Here is a 20,453-nt window from a genome sequence, read left to right as displayed (position 1 = left end):
AGATGAACTACCCACCAAAACTGCTCAGGGACGGCGGCCATCTCTACGGCTGCGTCGGAACCTAACGGCCGACAAGATTGTTAATGCAAAGGCCGGGGGGCTAGGGCCAACAGTTTCACCGGACGGCGCCGCCAGCGATGGCGCAGTCTAGCGATGTACTACACGAGAGGTGAGCGCCATGCTGCCGGTCCCTTTTTCCTTTTGTTAAAATGGCGTCTGTGGTTTCGCTAAACATTACCGCTATAAACGTCTTGGGACTAGCTGGAAAAAGAAAACAGAGCCAGCTCTATCGGCTCGCAAAGGACCACGACAGTTGACGGCGATGAAGACACGGGTAGCAGGGTCAAATGGACAAATGAGCCGGCTGTATTCTAGTTGCTAAAACGTTGCCGGGGCTCTAGGTGAATGACCTATACTCGTCTGCATCAGGTCGATGTGCTTATAATGATTTCTTAATGAACAACACTGAATGTCACAAACTGTGTTTGTACGCGTCCAATAAGGCGGAATATAGGGGCCGGTTTTTGTATGAAGTAGAAGAACGGCTGGTTTCAGGAAAGCAGCTAGCTAATCGTGCTCAGTGATTTTAACTGTGTCCTGAGCGCGCGACAAGACGAGTGCCATCACATTTAGAGATAAAAGCACTGCCATTATGACCAAAATAGTCGAAAACTGGGAACTGGAGGTGGCTGCGGAATGTTTTCAAAGTTCGAGTGCGCTAAAGTACACGTGATTTGAAGGCTCCTGTCATACCAAACTCGATCGCATTTACTTGTTTTAAAATGTCTTTCCGGGGTGTACCAGTTACCAAGTGATCCCGGTTTCTTTTTCCGATCATTGATTAGGTAAATGTTCGATTCATTGCTCTCTTAGGAGTTATCGAAGAGTGGTGTTTTGTGCTAGTTGGTGTGACATTAAGATAGTTAGAGCGCGAGAATAGAACGACGACATCTTCTTGTTCAGTTGTTGTCGTTCTGTTCTCGCGCTATAACTATCATCATGGATAATACGCCTCTGCAAAACGGGCCTTTTGTCTGGGGCTAATGGAGGAAATTGGCAAACTAGACCACATTAAAAAGTTACGCATCAGGAACACTTCGAACTGTGTAAGAAAACGTTAAACTATTAAAAGCTATAGACAAAGATACGCACATTCGGTATGACGAAAAAAAAAACAAAATAGTCACAGCTTTGCCGGAAAGGCGAAGCAATGAACGCAATAGCAACGAATTGAAAGGTCATGCGCAGAATAGAAAGCAGATTGAAACACGCCCCGCGTTACTCACGTACAAAATGTACTGACAGGTACGGGTGCACCTGAATAAGTGTCTCATTTGTTACTTAGCTGTGTCTTAAAAGTGCGCGCTTTTCGCAAACGGAGACTGCAATGACTGCAGTGACGTTTGTGCACCAAGTAACTACAGCAGAATTGTTCCCGGTAAAGCCCGAGGCCAGCCAATGCGTGCGATTTTCCCCTCCTCGCCACCACGAAACAAAGGCGCGTGAGCGAGCGTCGCTCCCTCAAGCGCCCTTATTTTGCTGGGCGAAGTACGTGTAGGAAACGCGGGCTTTCGCGCCATCGTACTGGTAATGCTGAAAACACAATTCCCTACGAGATACTCGAGAGCAGAGGTAAGTGGTAGATATAAATAGACTGTCGTTTGAATGGTGAAGGAAGTGCTCCGGGGTGGTTCAGTAGTTAACGCCTCGCTTTCAAGACGCAGATGTCCCACGTTCGATTCCGCGCGCCGGGGTGTTTTTGTGGATTTTTTTCGTGCGTTTTCATAAATATAGATACCTATACATATACGGTGCATGACATCGACGCTGACGCCAGCAGCAAAATCCAGCCGAAAGTGTCAATGTAATTGCTATCGCAATAAAACAAGCGGCTGGGTTGAAAGTGCTCCTCGATAAGCTACTGAAGCAGGCATGTGGTGCCTCCAGAAAATGGCCAGAGGACATTAGAAAAATAAAACAGAAGATAGACTTGACAGATGAACAACGGCATCGGTGTGCGCTAGTGGGGGTGAGGGCAGAGGATGCTGCTGCTGGGGAGGTGCCATCAAAACATGTGCTCTGCTTGAAAAGACACAGGCCGAAAGGAACTATATTCGAGGCCAGGCCTGCGCAGAAGGCGCAGCACAGTCACAGCGAAAGCTAGAAGAGTGGCCTTTCGGAGCCTTTTCCAAGCATACATTGGGTAACTACAGCTAGCACACTTGCTTGATACCCACTAAGGCATTATTAATATTTTTTGGTGTAGTGGGCCGGCATTCTCTATGCTATTTTTCGTCATTCTTCTAAGAAGCGTGGTATCCGCTGAACACTTACAAAAAATTTCATGCGAATCGTTCATGTAGTGGCTGCGACGATGAAGAAATATGGCTGAAGTGGGTATGAGCCACAGTTAATAAGTTAACAAGAACAAGCTGTTGTAATGGGTTGGAGCGTTCGACGGCCCACTTGTTACTCTATTCAAGTTATACATTCAAGTTATGCTATACCAATTTTGGTATAGATACCATTATCGAAACGGCATCGAGAACATAAAGTCGTAGGCGGATAGATAGATAGATAGATAGATAGATAGATAGATAGATAGATAGATAGATAGATAGATAGATAGATAGATAGATAGATAGATAGATAGATAGATAGATAGATAGATAGATAGATAGATAGATAGATAGATAGATAGATAGATAGATAGATAGATAGATAGATAGATAGATACGCTCAAAGTGGCTGAAGCTAAGAAATGCTTCGCTTTTGTCATAGTATTTTCAGAATTACCCGCGAGATGGCGCAATGAGCGCGCGTCGTCGCATCAAGACGAGCGCCAATGGGTCGTCATCTCCTAAGCGTACAAACTTAGCCCCGCGGAGAGGGACGGGGTGCGCCTGTTAGCTCGCGCTTACCTTTCGGTACAGAAGAATCGTAGGCCTTTGGCTTTCACCGGAACGATTGCGTTTTAATTGGTGGGCACAGAAAAGTCACTTCGCTCGCTGTACAGGCCCCGTTTGCGAAAAAAGAGCGCGTTTTTACACACTGCCAATTAACAACTGAAACCCTTGTTAGTTCACACTCTCTGTACCTGTGATTACGTTTCGTGCATCGTTTGTGCGTGAGCAGGGCGCTGCACGTTTCAATCTGCTTGTCGTTATAGGCGTTACATTTCAAGGTGTTGCTATCGTAATCATTGTTTCGTTGATGCGACGAAACTGTGACTTTTCTCGAGAAGAAGGCCAAGGGATGTCAGGTGATGCCCACGCATTGCGTGAGGGTAGAGCTGATGGCGAAGCTAGATACGTCCGTGACAAGTCTCAAGGACGCGTCTGGCACGGGATGGGTGAGGATAGTGGTAGTGCAGAGGGTGGGTTCGCATTCTTCGAACAGTGCATCGTGCTCCCAACCGGGCGGCAGAAACTAGGCGCCTTCTTTTTTTTCTAACCACTACCACATCCACGTTTTCGCAAACGCTCGTGTTACACGTGGCAGGTAGGTTTCCTCGTAGCCCAGCCAAAGCATCAAGGAGGTGAGCCTGCTGTTCGGCTGCGTGTGACAAAAACTCTCTGTAGAAGTTCAGCATGCCACTGAAACGGTGAAGGTCTTTAGCGGCGGTGGGTCGAGGGTAATTTTCCATGTACGAGATGCGTTGGTGCAAAGGCAAAGTTCCCTCACAAGAAATTCTGTCACCAAGGAAGCGGACCGTGGAAGCACCTAGAGTACTTTTCGAGTATTTACGAGTGGACCGTTGTCGTCGAAGTGTCCGAAAGGCAGATGAAGGTGCCTGTGGTGCTCTTGGGCGTCGTGAAAAATGCCCTAATGTGTTCGACGTAAACGAAGCAGAAGTCAAGGCTGTAGATGACTTCATCAATGAAGAACTGAAATGTTTGGCCAGCATTCCACAGGCCGAAGCCGATGAAGGGAAAGAATCTGAAATGTGGGGGGATTGGCCGTCCTCAGGACGTCATTTGGATTCACGGGTATCTGTGTAGGGCTTCATCAAGTCTAGCACAGAAAACACGGGGGAGCCATGAATGTGATGGGCGAAGTATATAGTGGACGGGGTACCTGTGCGCCCGTCGAAGGCGCGGTAGTCCCCACAGGGCTGCCATCCTTCAGTCTTCTTCAGATCAAGGAGGAGTGGCGAAGCCCATGAACTGTCTGAGCGCGGGCAATTCCTTTGTGGAGCATGGGCTTGAACTCCGCTTTGGCTATGCGCATGCGGTCCGGGGCAAGGCGACGAGCACGGCAGAAAACGGGGGAGGGGGGGCTGGAGTGCTTCAAGTGTAGTGTATGGTAATGTGCTGCATTTTGCGTGGCAGCCCGCTGGGGCGTGTCAATACAGGAAATTCGACGAAGATGGCATAGTAAGGCGTGATTGTCGACACTTAGTATTTTGATGCTTGGCTGATGGGTGGCCGTTCACTGGCCTGGTGTGGAATGCCTCAATGTCGCGTCATTAGCCGGTCTTTGCGGCAGCCCGGAAGGAGGTTGCAGTTAAGCAGAAATTCTGAGCGAAAAACCTCTGTATCTGTTCCTGCCTCTTTCTCTCTAATGCCTCGTGCTACAAAACCTTCTTTAAAATGCATCACCAAGAAGCCCACTTTGCAACTCAAGTCCAGGTTGGCAGCTCGCGGCCGTCCCTGCAAGCTGTTGTTGGCGTTTTCCTCATGACGAGTGGAGCAAGGTGTTGGGCATTGTTGGGCGCTGCCCTCAAAGCGTTGACGGTAGAAAGAAGAAACGTTCTCAAGAGGATGCTGCCTTTAGGTGGTTTGATGGTTACGGGTTTAGGAGTGGTGCTTGAGAGCGTCGTAAGATATTGGTCTATGTGTCGTTGAATGGGTATCAGCTCCCTATTGATTTCGTCAATGCGGCGTACAAGGTCCGTGGTGTTCGGTGCAGTGGCAACAGCATGGATGGAGAATGATGGCTGTGGCAACGCCTCCTCTATTTTATGAATGTCAGCAAGATGCGCCCGATTAAGCCGTTCACCACCCTCTCCTCAAGCTCTGTCCTGCTTTCACCCATCGCCTAGCCTTCGAGTATGCTTTGCGGTAATGGGGAAAAGAGCCCCTCATGCAGCGCATCACGGCTGTTGTTGGTAGAAGATTTTTTGATAAGTCTTACCAATATGTGCGAGGCGGCGCTTTAAAACTTTCTTGATTATCGTGCTAGGCTGTCCGGCTGGGCGTTGAGGAGACGTGACGTTTGTGGCTGGTGCGTCTCCATTCCGCCAGCGGCATGGCACAACGTGCGCTGCCGATGAAAACTTGCAACGTTGCGCTGCTTCGGCAGCGCAACGTGTGCTGTTGAAGACAGTGTTGCTGAATGCGCCTGGTTTCAAAAAAAAAGTGAAAGGGCGTAGTGTGACACTTATTTGATATGCTGTTCCAGCACGCCTAAATGGCGTTGCGGTTCTTCGCCACGATATTGAATATCAGTAATAAATGAGAGCTTAGAGTTCGTTATTCCAGCACTAACTTGTTTTGAAGCACTTGTTCCACAAGTTTCAATACATGCTATCAACATCTGTAACGTAATGGTACCATCCAACCATCGCTTAGTATCCATCGTAGTCACCGAGAGCCCGTTCAAATAACCTACGTGCGTGGGAAGACTTCGCTAATTTGTTCAACTTACATTTGAGGGCACTCAAAGCACCGCTCGTTAGGTGGCCATCACGTGGTATTTTCTTTAGTTTAGCTCACTTTAAATAAACCCTGGAAAAAATAACGAGTGTTTTTATCTTGCCATAATTTATATTTTTATTTTGTGATGAGAGCTACAAATCTTGTATTAAATTTTCTTCTCTAGAGTCAGTATTTAAAAAGTTCATGAAGCAATCTGCCGCAATTACCGTACTTGGTGGATCAAAAAAATTTGACGTGCTACATACAACAAGGAACAATACTGCACTAGCTAGAGACGCGTACCTGTAACTTTTAAAATTTTATTGCTTCGTGTTTTCTAGCTGGAACACTCTGTATAGAGGAGGAACACAGTGTCTGCCACTTCTGGGGGTGTCGACAGGGATGCTCTCTCAGGCGAGCGCGTGACGCAAGCAGCTCTGCCACTAAAGTAGAGTCACACAACGACAACTGTTTGAACCGAGGGGAACAAATGGCACCAATTCAAGCGCGAGCGTTTGCACTGGTATTGATAGAATGGAGGAGGCGCTGGCTGTGGCAAAAATACCTCGATGATGCTCTCAGCGATCAGGGCAAGCTGATCGAGAGGTAGCGTTAGCTGTGGCTGATTAATGACACTGACGTGTGAGGGAAGTGCAGCCAAACTGCTCGCAGGAACAAATCTTGGAGTTTAATGTTGCCTGCGAGAGAACGCATGTGGCGACGAGTTGCGAATGCCTGCGCTCGAATGACTGACTAAAGTTGTCGCACCTTCTGGTTGTCAGAGAGTGGAAGGCGGCGTTCAATCTTGAGATGTTTGGCAGGGTTATTCATTTGTGAGGACGCGTCCGACTCCGTTGGCGTAGCGGGCGTCGTGGTGACCAACTCGTCACTTGAACGTTGACGTTAGCGAAAACCTTCGAAGAACCCTACGAAACAATTCTATTGCGTTGTCCCTGATGGCCGATAGTGCTACAGCCATATATCAGGCACTGCAAAGACGCTTTTCAAGGAACAGCGACATCTTTAGCAGAGAGGCGATAACCGACCAAAGTCCCCGTCATTGTGACCAATGCGAGACAAAAAAAAAAGCTCCAATGAAAGGTCAGCAGACAATCTTATCGCACTAAGGGTGCTTGGCGTGCTATTTGTCAGGCCTGTTGTCAATAGTTATCAGTGAGTAAATCGAAGACTAGAGGAGACTTTTGCACATCTTACACGTTGTTCAGCAAGTCGATCCCGAGATCGTGTATAGTACAAACCACTGAAATCAATGCGCTAAAGAATGTCTTGCTGCTGTACACACTATACACTTAGGCAGAGGCACTGTACGGCGTTAGAAGACTGCGTTATAATATAAAATAAGCCTGCGCTGAAAAGAAATTCTTAGCATTCCTGTGTCACTTTATATCATGCAAACATGACCAAACATGGCGGCCGTATAACTGCCATCAAGTTTTACAGTTCTTCATGTCACAAAAATCGCTGTGGCATAGAGGTACAGTAGGCATCCACACCATTAGACAGCGTAGCTGACAGGACGAGTATGGAATGAATGCGTGTCTATGAGGCTCAGCCTCTTGCTATATCGATCGTCTTTGGCGACTTCATCAGCGCCTGTGCGAGGGAATGCGAAGTAATAGAAAATCCGATGAACAGTGACGCATGAGACGTGCATTTTAGAGGGTTTACAGCGTGAGCGCGTAAGTGCTGGAGTGCGCAATGAAAGGTGACGAGGCCAATGAAGAAAAGTGACAGTCTTAATTTTGATTGTCGCTTTTGCCGCCGCACCCTCCGCGGAAGTTAGCTGTCTATAACAGCATGTCGTTACTCAATATGATGTCACGGGTATGATTCGCCCCCGCTGTAGCTGGTGTTTGTGGAGGCTATATTTCTCTCTTATGTCTGTGTCGCATCCCTCGTGTCTTCATTAACATGGCTCAGCTCTATGCTAGTTGTCACATGGCATGAAGGCTATAAAGCTTAGTCACACGTTAACGCCCTGATGTTGTAGTATAGAGCCCGAAGTTTGAATATATGTGGCAATGCCTGCAATAGACGCAACAGCGCACTCACCGTCAAGTGTGACGAGCCGCAGCTGGCCCAGCATCGGCTTCCAAGGCTCCGGCAGCAGCGTCTTGAACTTGTTGCGACTCAGCGTGACGCTTTCTAGGACAGGCATATTGTTGAACATATCCGCCGGCAAGGAGGTTAGCTCGTTGTCACTGCACAGAACCGAGGGAGCTCGTTCATACACTGCGTTTTATCCGAGTGTTTTTTTTTTTTGTAGTTTCACTCCCAACTTTCAGCCAAACGCGCCCTTGCACACTGCATTGGTGCGAGGATACTCGAGGCGGGTAAGAAGCTGCATTCATGGGGATCATTATTCCGGTGAGTATAATTCTTGAAACTGAAGAATATACGTTCTGGCATCACAGGCCTTGTTAAGAATGCTTTGGCAGTTTCTTTCGCCGGGTGCTCACGTGGAACACCTCGCTTACTTGACGTTTGAAACACATTCTAAAGAAGGCCTACTGGCTTATTATACACGTAGTGTGGCAAAAACCATGCAGTACAATAAAAAAAGAAGAAAACAAAGAACCACAGCATGCGACTTCGCATCATGCCGGAAGAGCTGCGCTGCTTTTTTTAATCCTGCATGTCTTGGCTGGATATAGATTTCAGTACGCGGAGCAGCGTAACTTGACGAGGCCCAAGGGTAAGCATACATCAGCGCAGGGCAACCAGCCCGGCAACGTGCCCCAGATTTCACGACACATGGAGGGAATCTAACCTCTGTTAAAAAAAGGTGTAAAACCAGACAACTCCCTTAGACCTGCTCATGTGATACTTTTTGCAATAGAAAAAGAGCAAAACGAAAAATGCAATAGGAGTGACACATGAAAGATGTACCGACTCTCAACTGAGTGTTACTTGAACATAGCGCGGACGTAAAGCGATGGCAGTAACATGCAGAACCCTAAACCACTGTTGCATAGAACGCATGTCATCGACAGGCACGTGAAATCAGCGACACTTTTCACACGAAGAATCACAATGATGTCTGCATTTCCACCCCATTTATCTATCTTCGTTGTTGTGCATTGAGCCTGCTCGAAAACATGTAGTGAATAAATGTGCGCATGCAGTCGTTGCGTATTCTTTTATTTAAAGGAGTACTGACATGAAATTTGAAAATTTTCGGATTTCTGCTGTGAATAAAAGCACTGGTATCGAGGACCCAGGAAAGTATATTCTGGTGCCTCGAAGCGCATTGAATATATTTTAATACCACTTTTTCTAAACCCACTTTCGGTTTTGAAGGAGTGGCTTCACAGCGACATATCAAGTCAGGCTGACGTATGTCTCAGTGACGTGGGGTCTGAGTCATTCGAAGAAAATCATGATGTACCAATGCGGCTCTATCGTCTGCTGGAAACAGAGGCGCCTGCGTGTGGGCTCTGATACTGCATTTCCATTGCGACGTTGCGTTGAAGCAGCGTGGAGCGTGGGCACAGCTTCTGGCTCCAGACATCGCTTCTTTGGCTGCGCGATGCCAAACTCAAGAAGGTACCGATGTTTCCCGATCCGGTAGCAGTCGGGGCCGAAATGCAGCGAGCGAATTCGGCTTCGCTTGGCTGGCGTCCAGTCGCAGCTGCGATCGTGTCGCACAAAATCTACCCCCACTTGTCTCACCGCTGGGTCGTTCGAGAAACTGTGCACACTAACGTCACCCCTGGCCTCGGAATCACAGCCTTTGATGGCACAAGGAGTGGGTAGCATCGCCAAACAGGAATGCGGTGATCGGAAAAGCAATGAAATCACACTCGCATCCCTTTGCATACAACAGGAGTGTCTCAGAGCTCGATAACTGTCGATGGGACCACGAAGCGTCGCAGCAAAATGGACAGCGCACAGCACAACCCCGATTGACGCCGGTCGGTGGCGCACCGCTAGACAGGCAGTCGAGAAGGTGCGCCGGTCACGCTTCCATTTTATTTTTGTCGTTACTCCAACGCACGTTCATTTACATGACGTCAGAGTTTTTTGCTACGTCACTTAATGTCAAGCACGTTGCCTGATGGTGGAGCTGCCTTGCAGGAACCGGGAAATGAAAACGTTAAAATAAATTTCAATGTTTTATTCGTGTTTCGTGGTTCCGGTGTGGGGAAAACGTTAACATTACATTTTAAGCAAAAGAAAAGATCCGTTTCGCCGCACCTCAAAATTGCGTCAGTACTCCTTTAAGTTTCAAAGGCGGTAAGCGACGGGCCCGAAGCTGCAAAAGACGCGTTTAGAGCCTTTGAATGGCGGAAAAAGCTTTGTAGCGGATCAGTCAAAACAAGGCCCTTTGACTTGTGGCACTCGATCATTTCTTCGATACGGACCGTGGCGTCAATCGTGTGTTAGAGCTCGTGTTGTCCCGTTCTTTGGTCTTCGACCTCATGCTTTGTTTGTGCCGCAAGCTAGCCTATAAATTAGCCTGGATGTATGGTACACTTCTGATTCTGCCTTGTTGTCTTCTAGGCAGTAGATATAGCGTCCTATTCCTTCCACAACTTCATCTCCGTGACTACTCGCAGCTTAACCTTAACGATCTGCGCAGCTTCTGTGAGAAAACAAACTAGTGAGCGCATAAAAGTGGTTTCATGGGAAGAACAAATGTTGCATATAACCAGAGCGAAAGGTTACCGATGCACCAATACGACCGAGGCAAAACACAAGTGGCCAACACATGGGGCACGCAAGCACTGATAAAAGCAACACTAGGATAACAGCGTCGTTTTCTTTCCCATTCAAAATCTTCAAGAAAAGTACCGCGACAGATAAAAAGGCAAGATAATGAAACGGGCACAATGCCCTAAGCTGCAATGTTTGAAACAGAACACCCAGCTCCTCCTCGATAAGTGACAAAAATCAAGCATTGGTGCTTCGACTGGACGCGCAGGTGGTCGAAATGCTCGGCCTTCTCCAAATTAGGCCGAATAAAAGTACATTACTACTTCTACTTCAAGCACTACACTATCTCACGTATACTGTGGCCCTCACCTTAGGCTATTTGCAGTGTTTGCAATTGCAATCAGACGAATAGTCGCAGTCTACATTGCCACATGCGATCCGCCGGCCTTTGTTAAAGGCCGTAGTTTGGACGCTTTTCCTGTGGACGTCATTTTTTGGGTGCAGATTTCTGAGTAGCGTTGAGACAATTATTTTGCCTGTGAATCCTCGGTAGACTTCAATGTACTCGTGTTCTTTAGTAATTACGTAAATTCTGGTATTCATGGGAAGCAAGAGGTTTGCATCCCCTCACGCTTGACTAAGAGAACATAAGCAGATGGAGAATCGCAGGCTCCTTGTTCTCCCACGCAACTGAAAGAACACTGAAAATATGGATTCACAATGGCGTAAGAGCAGCGCAAAAAGACGAAGACAAGAAAGCGAACACCACAAGCGCTTACTCACAACTCAAACATTCATTGCTTGAACTGGAAAATTATATCTAAGCATGAGCCTCGTGGGCAAGGCAAAAGGCAAAAACCAGACCAAGTACACACCTCCTCTAACCCGCCCCCCAACCAGACTTGTGTTCACTTGTGTTCACCGTGGAATCTTGCGCTTGTGTTCACCGTGGAATCATGTCATACCATACCAGTTATGCAACATGCCATGTGAACGAACCTACCGCAAGAGCTGCTGGACCAGAAAGTGTAAATCATGACATTCATGGCGTACATGTTATGATCTTCATGTCATGACTAGTCCAATATGTTCTTCATACATTCATGTTATAGCCTACCAAGTTTGGTATTGATACCATCATCGAAACGGCCAGGAGAGCTAAAAGTCGTAGGCGGATAGATAGATAGATAGATAGATAGATAGATAGATAGATAGATAGATAGATAGATAGATAGATAGATAGATAGATAGATAGATAGATAGATAGATAGATAGATAGATAGATAGATAGATAGATAGATAGACAGACAGACAGACAGACAGACAGACAGACAGACAGACAGACAGATAGATAGATAGATAGATAGATAGATAGATAGATAGATAGATAGAAAGATAGATAGATAGATAGATAGATAGATAGATAGATAGATAGATAGATAGATAGATAGATAGATAGATAGATAGATAGATAGATACGCTCATTGTCGCCGAAGTTCGCTAAGAAACGCTTCGCATTTAAAACTATTTTATAACTGGCATAATAAATTACCGTCTATAAAGACATCAAGCATTATATATTTTCTGAAAGTGACCTGTATTTGGCATATAAGATGTATGATGATGATTGATATGTGGGGTTTAACGTACGTCCCAAAACCACCATGTGATTTTGAGAGATGCCGTAGCTGAGGGTTCCCAAAATTGAGACCTCCTGGGGTTCTTTAACATGCGTGGAAATCTGAGCACACGGGCCTACAGCGTTGTCGCCTCCATCGAAAATGCAGCCGCCGCAGCCGGCATTCGATCCAGTGACCTGCGGGTCAGCATATGAGAAGTACCTTAACCACTAGACTACCATGGCGGAGCTTCACTGGACACTCACTTTCACAATGTGGGATGGCTGCCCACTTTTAATTTACATCAGCAGTATTGAAACTCGCCAAAGCGCCATGCTGAGTTACCAAAAACTCTCATCATCGTCATCATCACCAACGGCCTTAGGCTTGAGTGGCGTCTCGCGCAGCCTAGCGATCTGTTGTAGGAAGCAAAGTAGCAGGAGAAAAGGGGAGAGAAGGGGCAGATGAATGGATGGATGAAAAACCTTATTATAAACCCCACCCACTTACGCTCAACAAACTGAAACTGAAACTGAAGGATTCCACCCCAGTTTTATAAGGCCAGGATCGCGGGCCACTCTCGCGTGGAGGCGGGGAGGCCTGGCCTCACCACCCCATCGTGGGCCTTCTGGACAGCCTTGAGTAGTTGTATAAGGACCGGACTCGTGAGTACTAAATAATATGCATGATGATGATTTATATGTGGGGTTTAACGTACGTCCCAAAACCACCATGTGATTTTGAGAGATCCCGTAGCTGAGGGTTCCCAAAATTTAGACCTCCTGGGGTTCTTTAACATGCACTGAAACCTGAGCACACGGGCCTACAGCATTGTCGCCTTCCTCAAAAATGCAACCGCCACAGCCGGCATTCGATCCCGTTACCTTCAGGTCAGCAGATGAGTAGTACCTTAACCACTAGACCACCATGGCGTAGCTTCACTGGACACTCACTTTCGCAATGTGGGAGGGCTGCCCACTTTTATTTTACATCAGCAGTATTGAAACTCGCCAAAACACAATGCTGAGTTACCGAAAACTCTCATCATCATAATCACCAACGGCCTCAGGCTTAAGTGGCGTCTCGCGCAGCCTAGCGATCTGTTGTAGGAAGCAAAGTAGCAGGACAAAGGGGGAGGGAAGGAGCAGATGAATTGATGAATGAAAAACTTTATTATAACCTCCCACCCAATTACGCTCAACAAACTGAAACTGAAACAAGGATTCCACCCCCGTTTTATAAGGGTAGGATCGCGGGCCACTCTCACGTAGAGGCGGGGAGGCCTGGCCTCACCTCCCCATCGTGGGCCTTCTGTACAGCCTTGAGTAGTTGTATAAGGACCGGACTCGTGAGTATTAATTAAAGGGCATTTTCGGAAAGAACTTGTTTTTTTTCTTGTAAAAAGGGGAGCCTCCTGAGTATGTGGTTCAAATCACTGCGATTGTGGCAGTTCGGATAAAGTTTCAAAATTTCGAAGTAACGGCTATAGGTGACGAGGCTAGGGTGTACGTTCCTGTCTGAAGATGTGAACGAAGATTGCCGGTGGCTAGACAACTTTTCGTATGGCAGTGGAAAGGACTTGCGGCCTAACTGATTGTGCTTCGTGATCTTGTCAAAGGTAGTCGAAGTGTCGCTGAAATGAAAGTTGGGGGCTGATTTGTCTGTCTGAGAAGCACAAGGCCCGGCGCGGTAAGTGAAGCCTGGCGCCTTGAAGTGGGCTGGCATGTTGAAATTGAGAAGGCCCTCCACCTTCAAAGCAAGGTGAGCAGAAAACCAAATAATTGTCTGGTGAGTGAGTTTTCTTGTGATCGACAATTCTAAAAACTCCCTTACACACAGAACCAGAAGTGAAAGCCCTAACAGTGGATTTAGAATCTGTGTAAATATAAGTTCTTTGTTGATCAAGGAGAGCTAGCGCAAAGACCATCTGTTCTGCTTTTTAAGAAGTGGTTCGAACAGACGCTGAGTATGAAACTATACCTTCAGTATCTACAGATACTACTGAGATGTGAGCGGAAATGCCGTACTCAACAAAACGAAAACGGCGGCACCAACAAAGCATGAAATATACCAATAAGTGTGAGCTTGAGATAAAATCAAGGGTGCTCGAGCGACACGCCTGTCCACGTTGTACTGTGGGTACATATTTCGCGGAAGGATACATACGTCGTTATGAAAGCATATGTAATCATCAAGCGGTGTATATTTCACTTCGAGAGTCAGAGCGTTGACTCCAGTGTAAACAGTATCTTTCTCCCCGCTGGTGTGATCGAAAGCCTGGCAACCTGTGCCGTTTGTTGAGCCTCGAGAACTTCTTCAAGCGTGTTGTGGGCTTCAAGCTTCGTAAGAGTCTCAGTGCTCGTGCGCATAGTAGCGACAATAACTTTCTTGATGCTTTTCCTTATGAGTATGTTTCATTTATTCATTTCATGGAGAGGCCGCCTGTGCATAGATTCCACATAGCTTATGTGGCTAAGTGGAGCTTATGTGTTCTATCGAAGACCACCCCCACTGTTGGAAATGCGTGAGATTAGTCGGATTTAACCCCTTCTGCCTTGGAAGGCAGATGCCCGATCGTGCGGCTGTCCTGTTAATTAGCCTCGATGATCATACCCTGAATTTGTATAAATTCTACCCTCGGAATATGTTGCCCTGATGCCATGTGTAGCTTAATGTTGATGTCAGCCAGTAATATAGAGTTTTTGGGTTTGGGTCCCCGTCTCGTGGGTCGATATCAAAGAAGTTCGGACTATGATGGTGAGAGCTTGAGGCCCATTTTCTTTATGTACACTTCAACACAGTGGACGGCCTCTTGAAGAGAGCTCTTAACAGAGCCCTTCAAGCCATCGACATTCCATATGGTTATGTGCGCTTAGATGGTGAACTTGACGCCTTCTTGGTTTGAGAGTTTGGCAGCCAGGCCGCCCATTGCAACATTAAACACCAGTGGCGAGACGACTGAGCCCTGTGGGGTGCCGAAGGAACCTAGACCATAGGTCTTAGAATTTGAGATCCCGTGGCTGTTTACTGGTTTTTGTATTCCTGAGGAACAATCTGGTGAACTTGTGAAAGTTTGCTCCCAAGTTGAGAGAAGAGATGGAGGCAAGTATGTGGGAGAGCGATACATTGTCAAAGGCCTTTTCAAGATCAAGTCCGAGAATGGCTTTAACGTCTTTTGTCTCCTGATTTATGAGGTGATGTTTCAGCATTTTCATCACGTCCTGAGTAGATAAGTATGGTTTAAAGCCTATCACGTTGCACGGAAAAGGTTAGTCTTCTCTATGTACTTCGATATTCGATCATTGATGACATGCTTGGCGACCTTGTCCATACAAGTCTTCAGTGAAATGGGTCGTAGGTTGCAAAGATTGGGACTCTGGCCAGGTTTAGATATGAAAAACCAAGCCCGTTTTCCATTGCCCAAGGAATGTCCCTGGCTTCCAAATACGATTGATTTATTTCGTGAGGTTGGTGAAAGAGTCATTGTCTAAGTTGTGAAGGCAGCTTGTAAGGCCATCCAAGCTCATGGTGGAGTTTCAATCAAAATTGTTTAGGGGGGTCTGGTCCTCTGTTTCCTGGAAGTGCTTGTTCATTTCGAAGGCTGGTGATTCCGTGTATTGCACGTAGCCACAAGGAGCCCGGGGTGTATTCAAAGGGAGGTATCACTGTGCCAGACACTCCGTTATTTCCGTATCCATTTACGCTTCCTTCATGAGTGGAATATTCTGTCTACCAAGCGCCTCCGGTTGCATTTAGATTTGGTCTGCTGCAGCAAGTGTTTCAGGAGGTTCCATTTTACCCCAACTCTAATCTGATCATCCACCATGTTGCAAATTTCGTCCCAATGCTGCAGAAGAAGTAAAAAAATGGCAGCATATCCACGGAGTGAATGATGGATAGTGGGGCTAAGCATCCGTCCTTCCATTCGTTCTTGCTTCCGTCCATCCATGCGTGCGTCTGTGTGGCCACCCGTGCGTCCGTCCGCCCGTCCGTGCGTGCGTCTGTTCGTGCGTCCGCGCGTTCATCTGTGTGTCCGTCCTTGCTTTCGTCCATGCATCCGCTCCTGCGTGTGTCCAAACGTCCATCCGTCCGTGCAGCCATCCATGCGTCCGTCCATGCATCTGTCTGTGTGTCCGTTCATCCATCTATTCAACGCTTGAAGTACCACCATCTCGCATCTTTTCATCATATATTCATCAAATAGAAGCACCGCCATCCAGCGGGCATTCCAAGGACTGAACGAGAGGAGGCACACGCACACTTTCTTACGGCTTGCGCTTCGTGTCTACTTCCCACCTTAACCACCTCGAGTTCATGGTATATATTAGTTTACTGTATTCATGGCGCTGCGGCCAATGATCGCTAAACATTTCTAAAACCTAGGAGGTTACACACAGCGAGTATAACGTAGCAACCCTATCTTGTCTCTTGTGCGTTGTTGAACAATGAAAAATTTGCAGCGTGCGCGTTAACTAAAAACCAAAATTTTCTGTCTCTCATTCCCCTTAGCAGCCATTGGCATGAACATTCAGCACTATATTTTATTGTTCAACAACGCACAGAAGAAATCTCTCACTGGCACCAACTTGGAGGTCAAAATGTTATACTTGTTACACACTACTACTACGGCTGCAAGGGATAAACGGGTGCCGCTATAAAAAACTTCGCCCCTAAAAATGAAGCAAAATACAATCTCCCAGAGAGGCCGGATTTGAGTCCGCGTACCCTCAGTCCTAAGATGACAGTTGTAACTCCTCGGCTATTCAGCCGCTAAGAAGAGAAGCATTTATGACAACATTGCCATGGGCGACGTGGTGAGCAAAGGTAGAGAGAAAGAAAACCATATGAGGGGAACGAGCAAAATATGAGAGTGAAGGAGGAAGCGAAACAGAAAGAGCGAAAGAGAAGGAATGAAATGGACGAATAAACAGAATGAAGGCGTATAATAATACGGCAATGCAGTGTGAAAGAAGAGTGCGTATGTCGGAAATGCCACCAGCTCCGTAGTTTCGATAGTTTATGTGATCAGTGCAATTAGGCTTTTAAATGCGAAACATTTCTTAGTGAACTTTGGCGACTTTGAGCATATCTATCTATCTATCTATCTATCTATCTATCTAGCCGCTTTCGTTGGGGTTCTCTTGTGGTCACACCCTTAAATTGGCGTGAACCAAAATTAGCATGGGAGGGTCAGATGGTTTGGCGAATATGACGCACTGGTCAGGACATTGATAATGCCACAATAGCGTAGCGTACGTCGTCAAACCCTTCCCACCGGACGGTGGCACATACCCACGGGCGGGTATGTGCCGCTGGTATGCAGGTATGTGCCACAGGTGATTGACGCTTAGTATCTACCCAGAACTGACGAGAACACGCAAGGCGAATTATCACGCGTGAGCGTGAGGCAATACCCGACATCGGTAGCGTCAATCCAATAAAGGCATAGAAAATGTCGGTGTGAAAAAAAACCTGACATAGGGTGCTTTACCCCCTCGACGAATGCAAAGAATGAATTTCAGGGTCCCAGCAGGAATCGAACCGAATCATTTTGCGTGGCAGTCAAGCGTTCTACCACATAGCTACGCCAGGTCTCGGAAATGCTTTTCAAATAGACGCAAACCTTTCTGAAACTTCAATAGTGGTTGCAGTGCTGCCTACCCAATTTCGACTAATGTAGCAGTGTCCAGGGCCAGCATCTTCACGAGCATGAGCGCTTCTTATGTGCTTCTGGTGTTGCAATACGCATGTTTCAGTTGCCATCATTGCGCAAGTGCAAACAAGTGGTTATATTAACATCGGCAACTCTTCAACACATGTCGGTGCATGCAACATTTGTACATTAATTTAGCGTCATTTCATGACGTGTCGCTCAATAAAAAATTGCAACACGGTCACCTTATTTCGCATGCTTCGCATACGGTCGATTCCCAGGTACGTAGGATCTGCCGGATTTTTTTTTCTTTCGCTCTCTTTCTCTATTCATCAAGTCACAATCCCTCTCTCTCTACTTCGACCTTTCTCTGTCTCTCTCGCTCATTTTCGTGCCCATGGCAGGCTCCCCAGAAATCTTACACAACAACGCAAATGCGTGCTTCCCAATATTGCATATTCTGCAACCATTATGATCATATTAGAACAGCGCAAAGACGAATTCCGAAGAAAGACAAAACAACACCACCACTCGCTTTGTTTAGTCCTCCTTGGTGATTCTTCTCTGCGCTGTTCGAATATGAATCCTAGCCAATTAGCCCGACTCACACTTTTGCGACTGTTATGACGCACGCCTTTTCTACACGGCTCCGAATTCCACGTCGCTAAGGCAGTTCATGTCGTTCTAATAACTGCGAAGCGACCTATGACGTAGTTAAATTCTGTGTGCAGCGTGACCACCCTCACTGCGCATGCACGATAGCTGGCCCAAGTGCTGCTCGAACGCGCTCACGCTCTAGCGCTTGTGTAAGAGGCTGCATAAGATCTTTTGGCCTCTTCCCCTTACACTCTCTCAGTAATCATGTGTAGGCACCGGGGAACGAGGTTCTGCATACGCATGATGAAACCTCATGTTCTTGCGGGGCGTGCTTCTTGAGGAGTTCGGGGAGCGTAATAGCAATAGAAACTACATCAGATTCATGTTGTGTTCACTTTGGAGCACGAGTTAACATGCTGCTTCACAGGAATGCTTCTCTTTTTCCGAGATCGCATAAGTTTTTCTTTTCTTTTATTTCCCCTCACTCTTTATTTCTTATTTTCCCTCCCACTTGGCATAGTGCAGTTTACTGTCAACATTCGACACTTGGAACTTTCATGGTCGAAGCGGCACACGATGATTATAGTTCGAAGATAGAGGCTTCTTATGATCATGATGATGACAACCTTTTCGGAAGTTTTGGCTTGACGAGGGCTAAAGCTTGAACAAATGTGATGTTAATAACCCAGAAGAAACTTCCTTTAGAAGCACCCGACAAGCGATCCGAACCTGGGACTCATCGCTCTGAGGTGCGATGTGTTCAGTGGCTCTGTTCAGTTACTATGCTGCTCTCCACCTTATTCCATCATCTTCATCAAAAGCCCGACTGCACCCCCTACTGGACAAAGCCCGCGCCCATGGTCCGCCAGTCAACTTGATCCTGTTCTTGCGGCTGCTGCTTTATACTCACGAAGTTGCTAATATCATCTGCCCACCTAACTTTCTGTCTCCCCTTTACCCGCTTGCCTTCTCTGAGATTCTGGTGAGTAATGGAAGACGAAGAAGTGTGTTTTGAATAGGAGCTACTTCTGCTAACTCCGGCGTATTTCAGTGGTAATTTAGGTCTGTTGATCGGTTTTCGCTGCTCCCTTGGAGGGGATGGATGTAGACCACCCCGGGCGCCTGCCGGCACTAGTGGCGTCAGCGGCGGCTGCCTCCAGGAAGCGGATGGGACAAGCGATTGACAATGACAGTGAAGATACTCATGCTTACAATCTCAGCAGTGAGGACTTTTCAGATTACGTTTCCCAACCTGTGCTGAGCCGCAAAGCGATGAGGAGGAACATGAGGACATCCTCATCCTCAACTATTCAAACTGTGTGTGAAGCGCCAAAATCGAACACTTATACCATCCTGTTTCTGCCTGTACTTCCTACCGTCAGCATGAAACGCCTTAATAGACAGTCTTTGTCGACGTCTCTGGAAACGCTCGTGCCAAATGAGATCACGGACATAAGAGTGAACGCCAGAAAGAATATACTGGCTGTTGACGTTTTGCACGCAAGTGCGTTGGGCGTTCTGCGCAGTGTAACTGACTTGGACGGCAACCAGGTGCGCTCTCAAGCTTCCTTGGGATGTGATGTAGTAACCGGCGTGATCTACAACATAGATGTGGCTATTTCCAATAATTACTTACAATTTCTTGTCAAGTCAACAACTGATACTCCAATTGTTGATGTCACCCGGCTAGGCAAGTCTCGCTGTGTGAAGATTGCGTTTAAGAGCACATCACTCCCCTCTCATGTGAAGGTGGGGTACTTCAGACATGCTGTGCGGCCTTTCATTCCAAAGCCTCTCCAGTGCCGTAAATGCAGGAAACTTGGACATGTGAGCAGCGTCTGCGAGAATTCGGTGGCATGCCACCGCTGCGCCGAGCCCCATGCAGCGGATAAGTGCGTCGCAACTGTCAAGAAATGCTCCAATTGCAATGGATCCCAAGAAGCCACATCGAAGGACTGCCCGCGGATTCAGAAGAAAATTGCCATCTTGAAGGAGATGTTGCTTCTGAAATAAAATTAGTTGCGAGTGTAGCGAGTGTCGTGTGTTCTTGTCCTCTTCGTCCCCGTGAAAATTGCGCTACTACACCATATGGTTAAATGAAGAGATGTTGCGCGATCACTCATCTCATCGAGAAGCCGCAGCTAAAGTCAGAAGACGTCGTTCATGTCGACGTCGGTCTTCAAGGACGCCTGCTACCTCCTCCACACGTTTGCCAGATCCCTCATAGTACCACCTCCTTTATTTCCCAGACCACATGCTGTGGAAAAG

At 47.0% G+C, this 20,453-nt stretch overlaps 1 protein-coding gene across 4 annotated transcripts in view; it reads right to left on the bottom strand.

Annotated features, from left to right (window-relative positions):
- LOC119166705 (osteomodulin) overlaps positions 1–20,453 on the bottom strand; it is a 266,385-nt gene that overhangs the window by 15,234 nt on the left and 230,698 nt on the right. For all 4 annotated transcript variants that reach the window (XM_037418028.2, XM_075882423.1, XM_075882424.1 and 1 more), the window contains exon 2: positions 7,713–7,861. In XM_037418028.2, coding sequence (XP_037273925.2) covers positions 7,713–7,861 — 149 coding nt within the window. The remainder of the gene's footprint in view (positions 1–7,712; positions 7,862–20,453) is intronic.

Source organism: Rhipicephalus microplus, unplaced genomic scaffold (genome assembly GCF_043290135.1).
Source record: "Rhipicephalus microplus isolate Deutch F79 unplaced genomic scaffold, USDA_Rmic scaffold_12, whole genome shotgun sequence".
NCBI lineage: Eukaryota > Metazoa > Arthropoda > Arachnida > Ixodida > Ixodidae > Rhipicephalus > Rhipicephalus microplus.
Note: the sequence above shows the minus strand (reverse complement) of the source record. Positions and strands in the feature narration are given on the sequence as shown.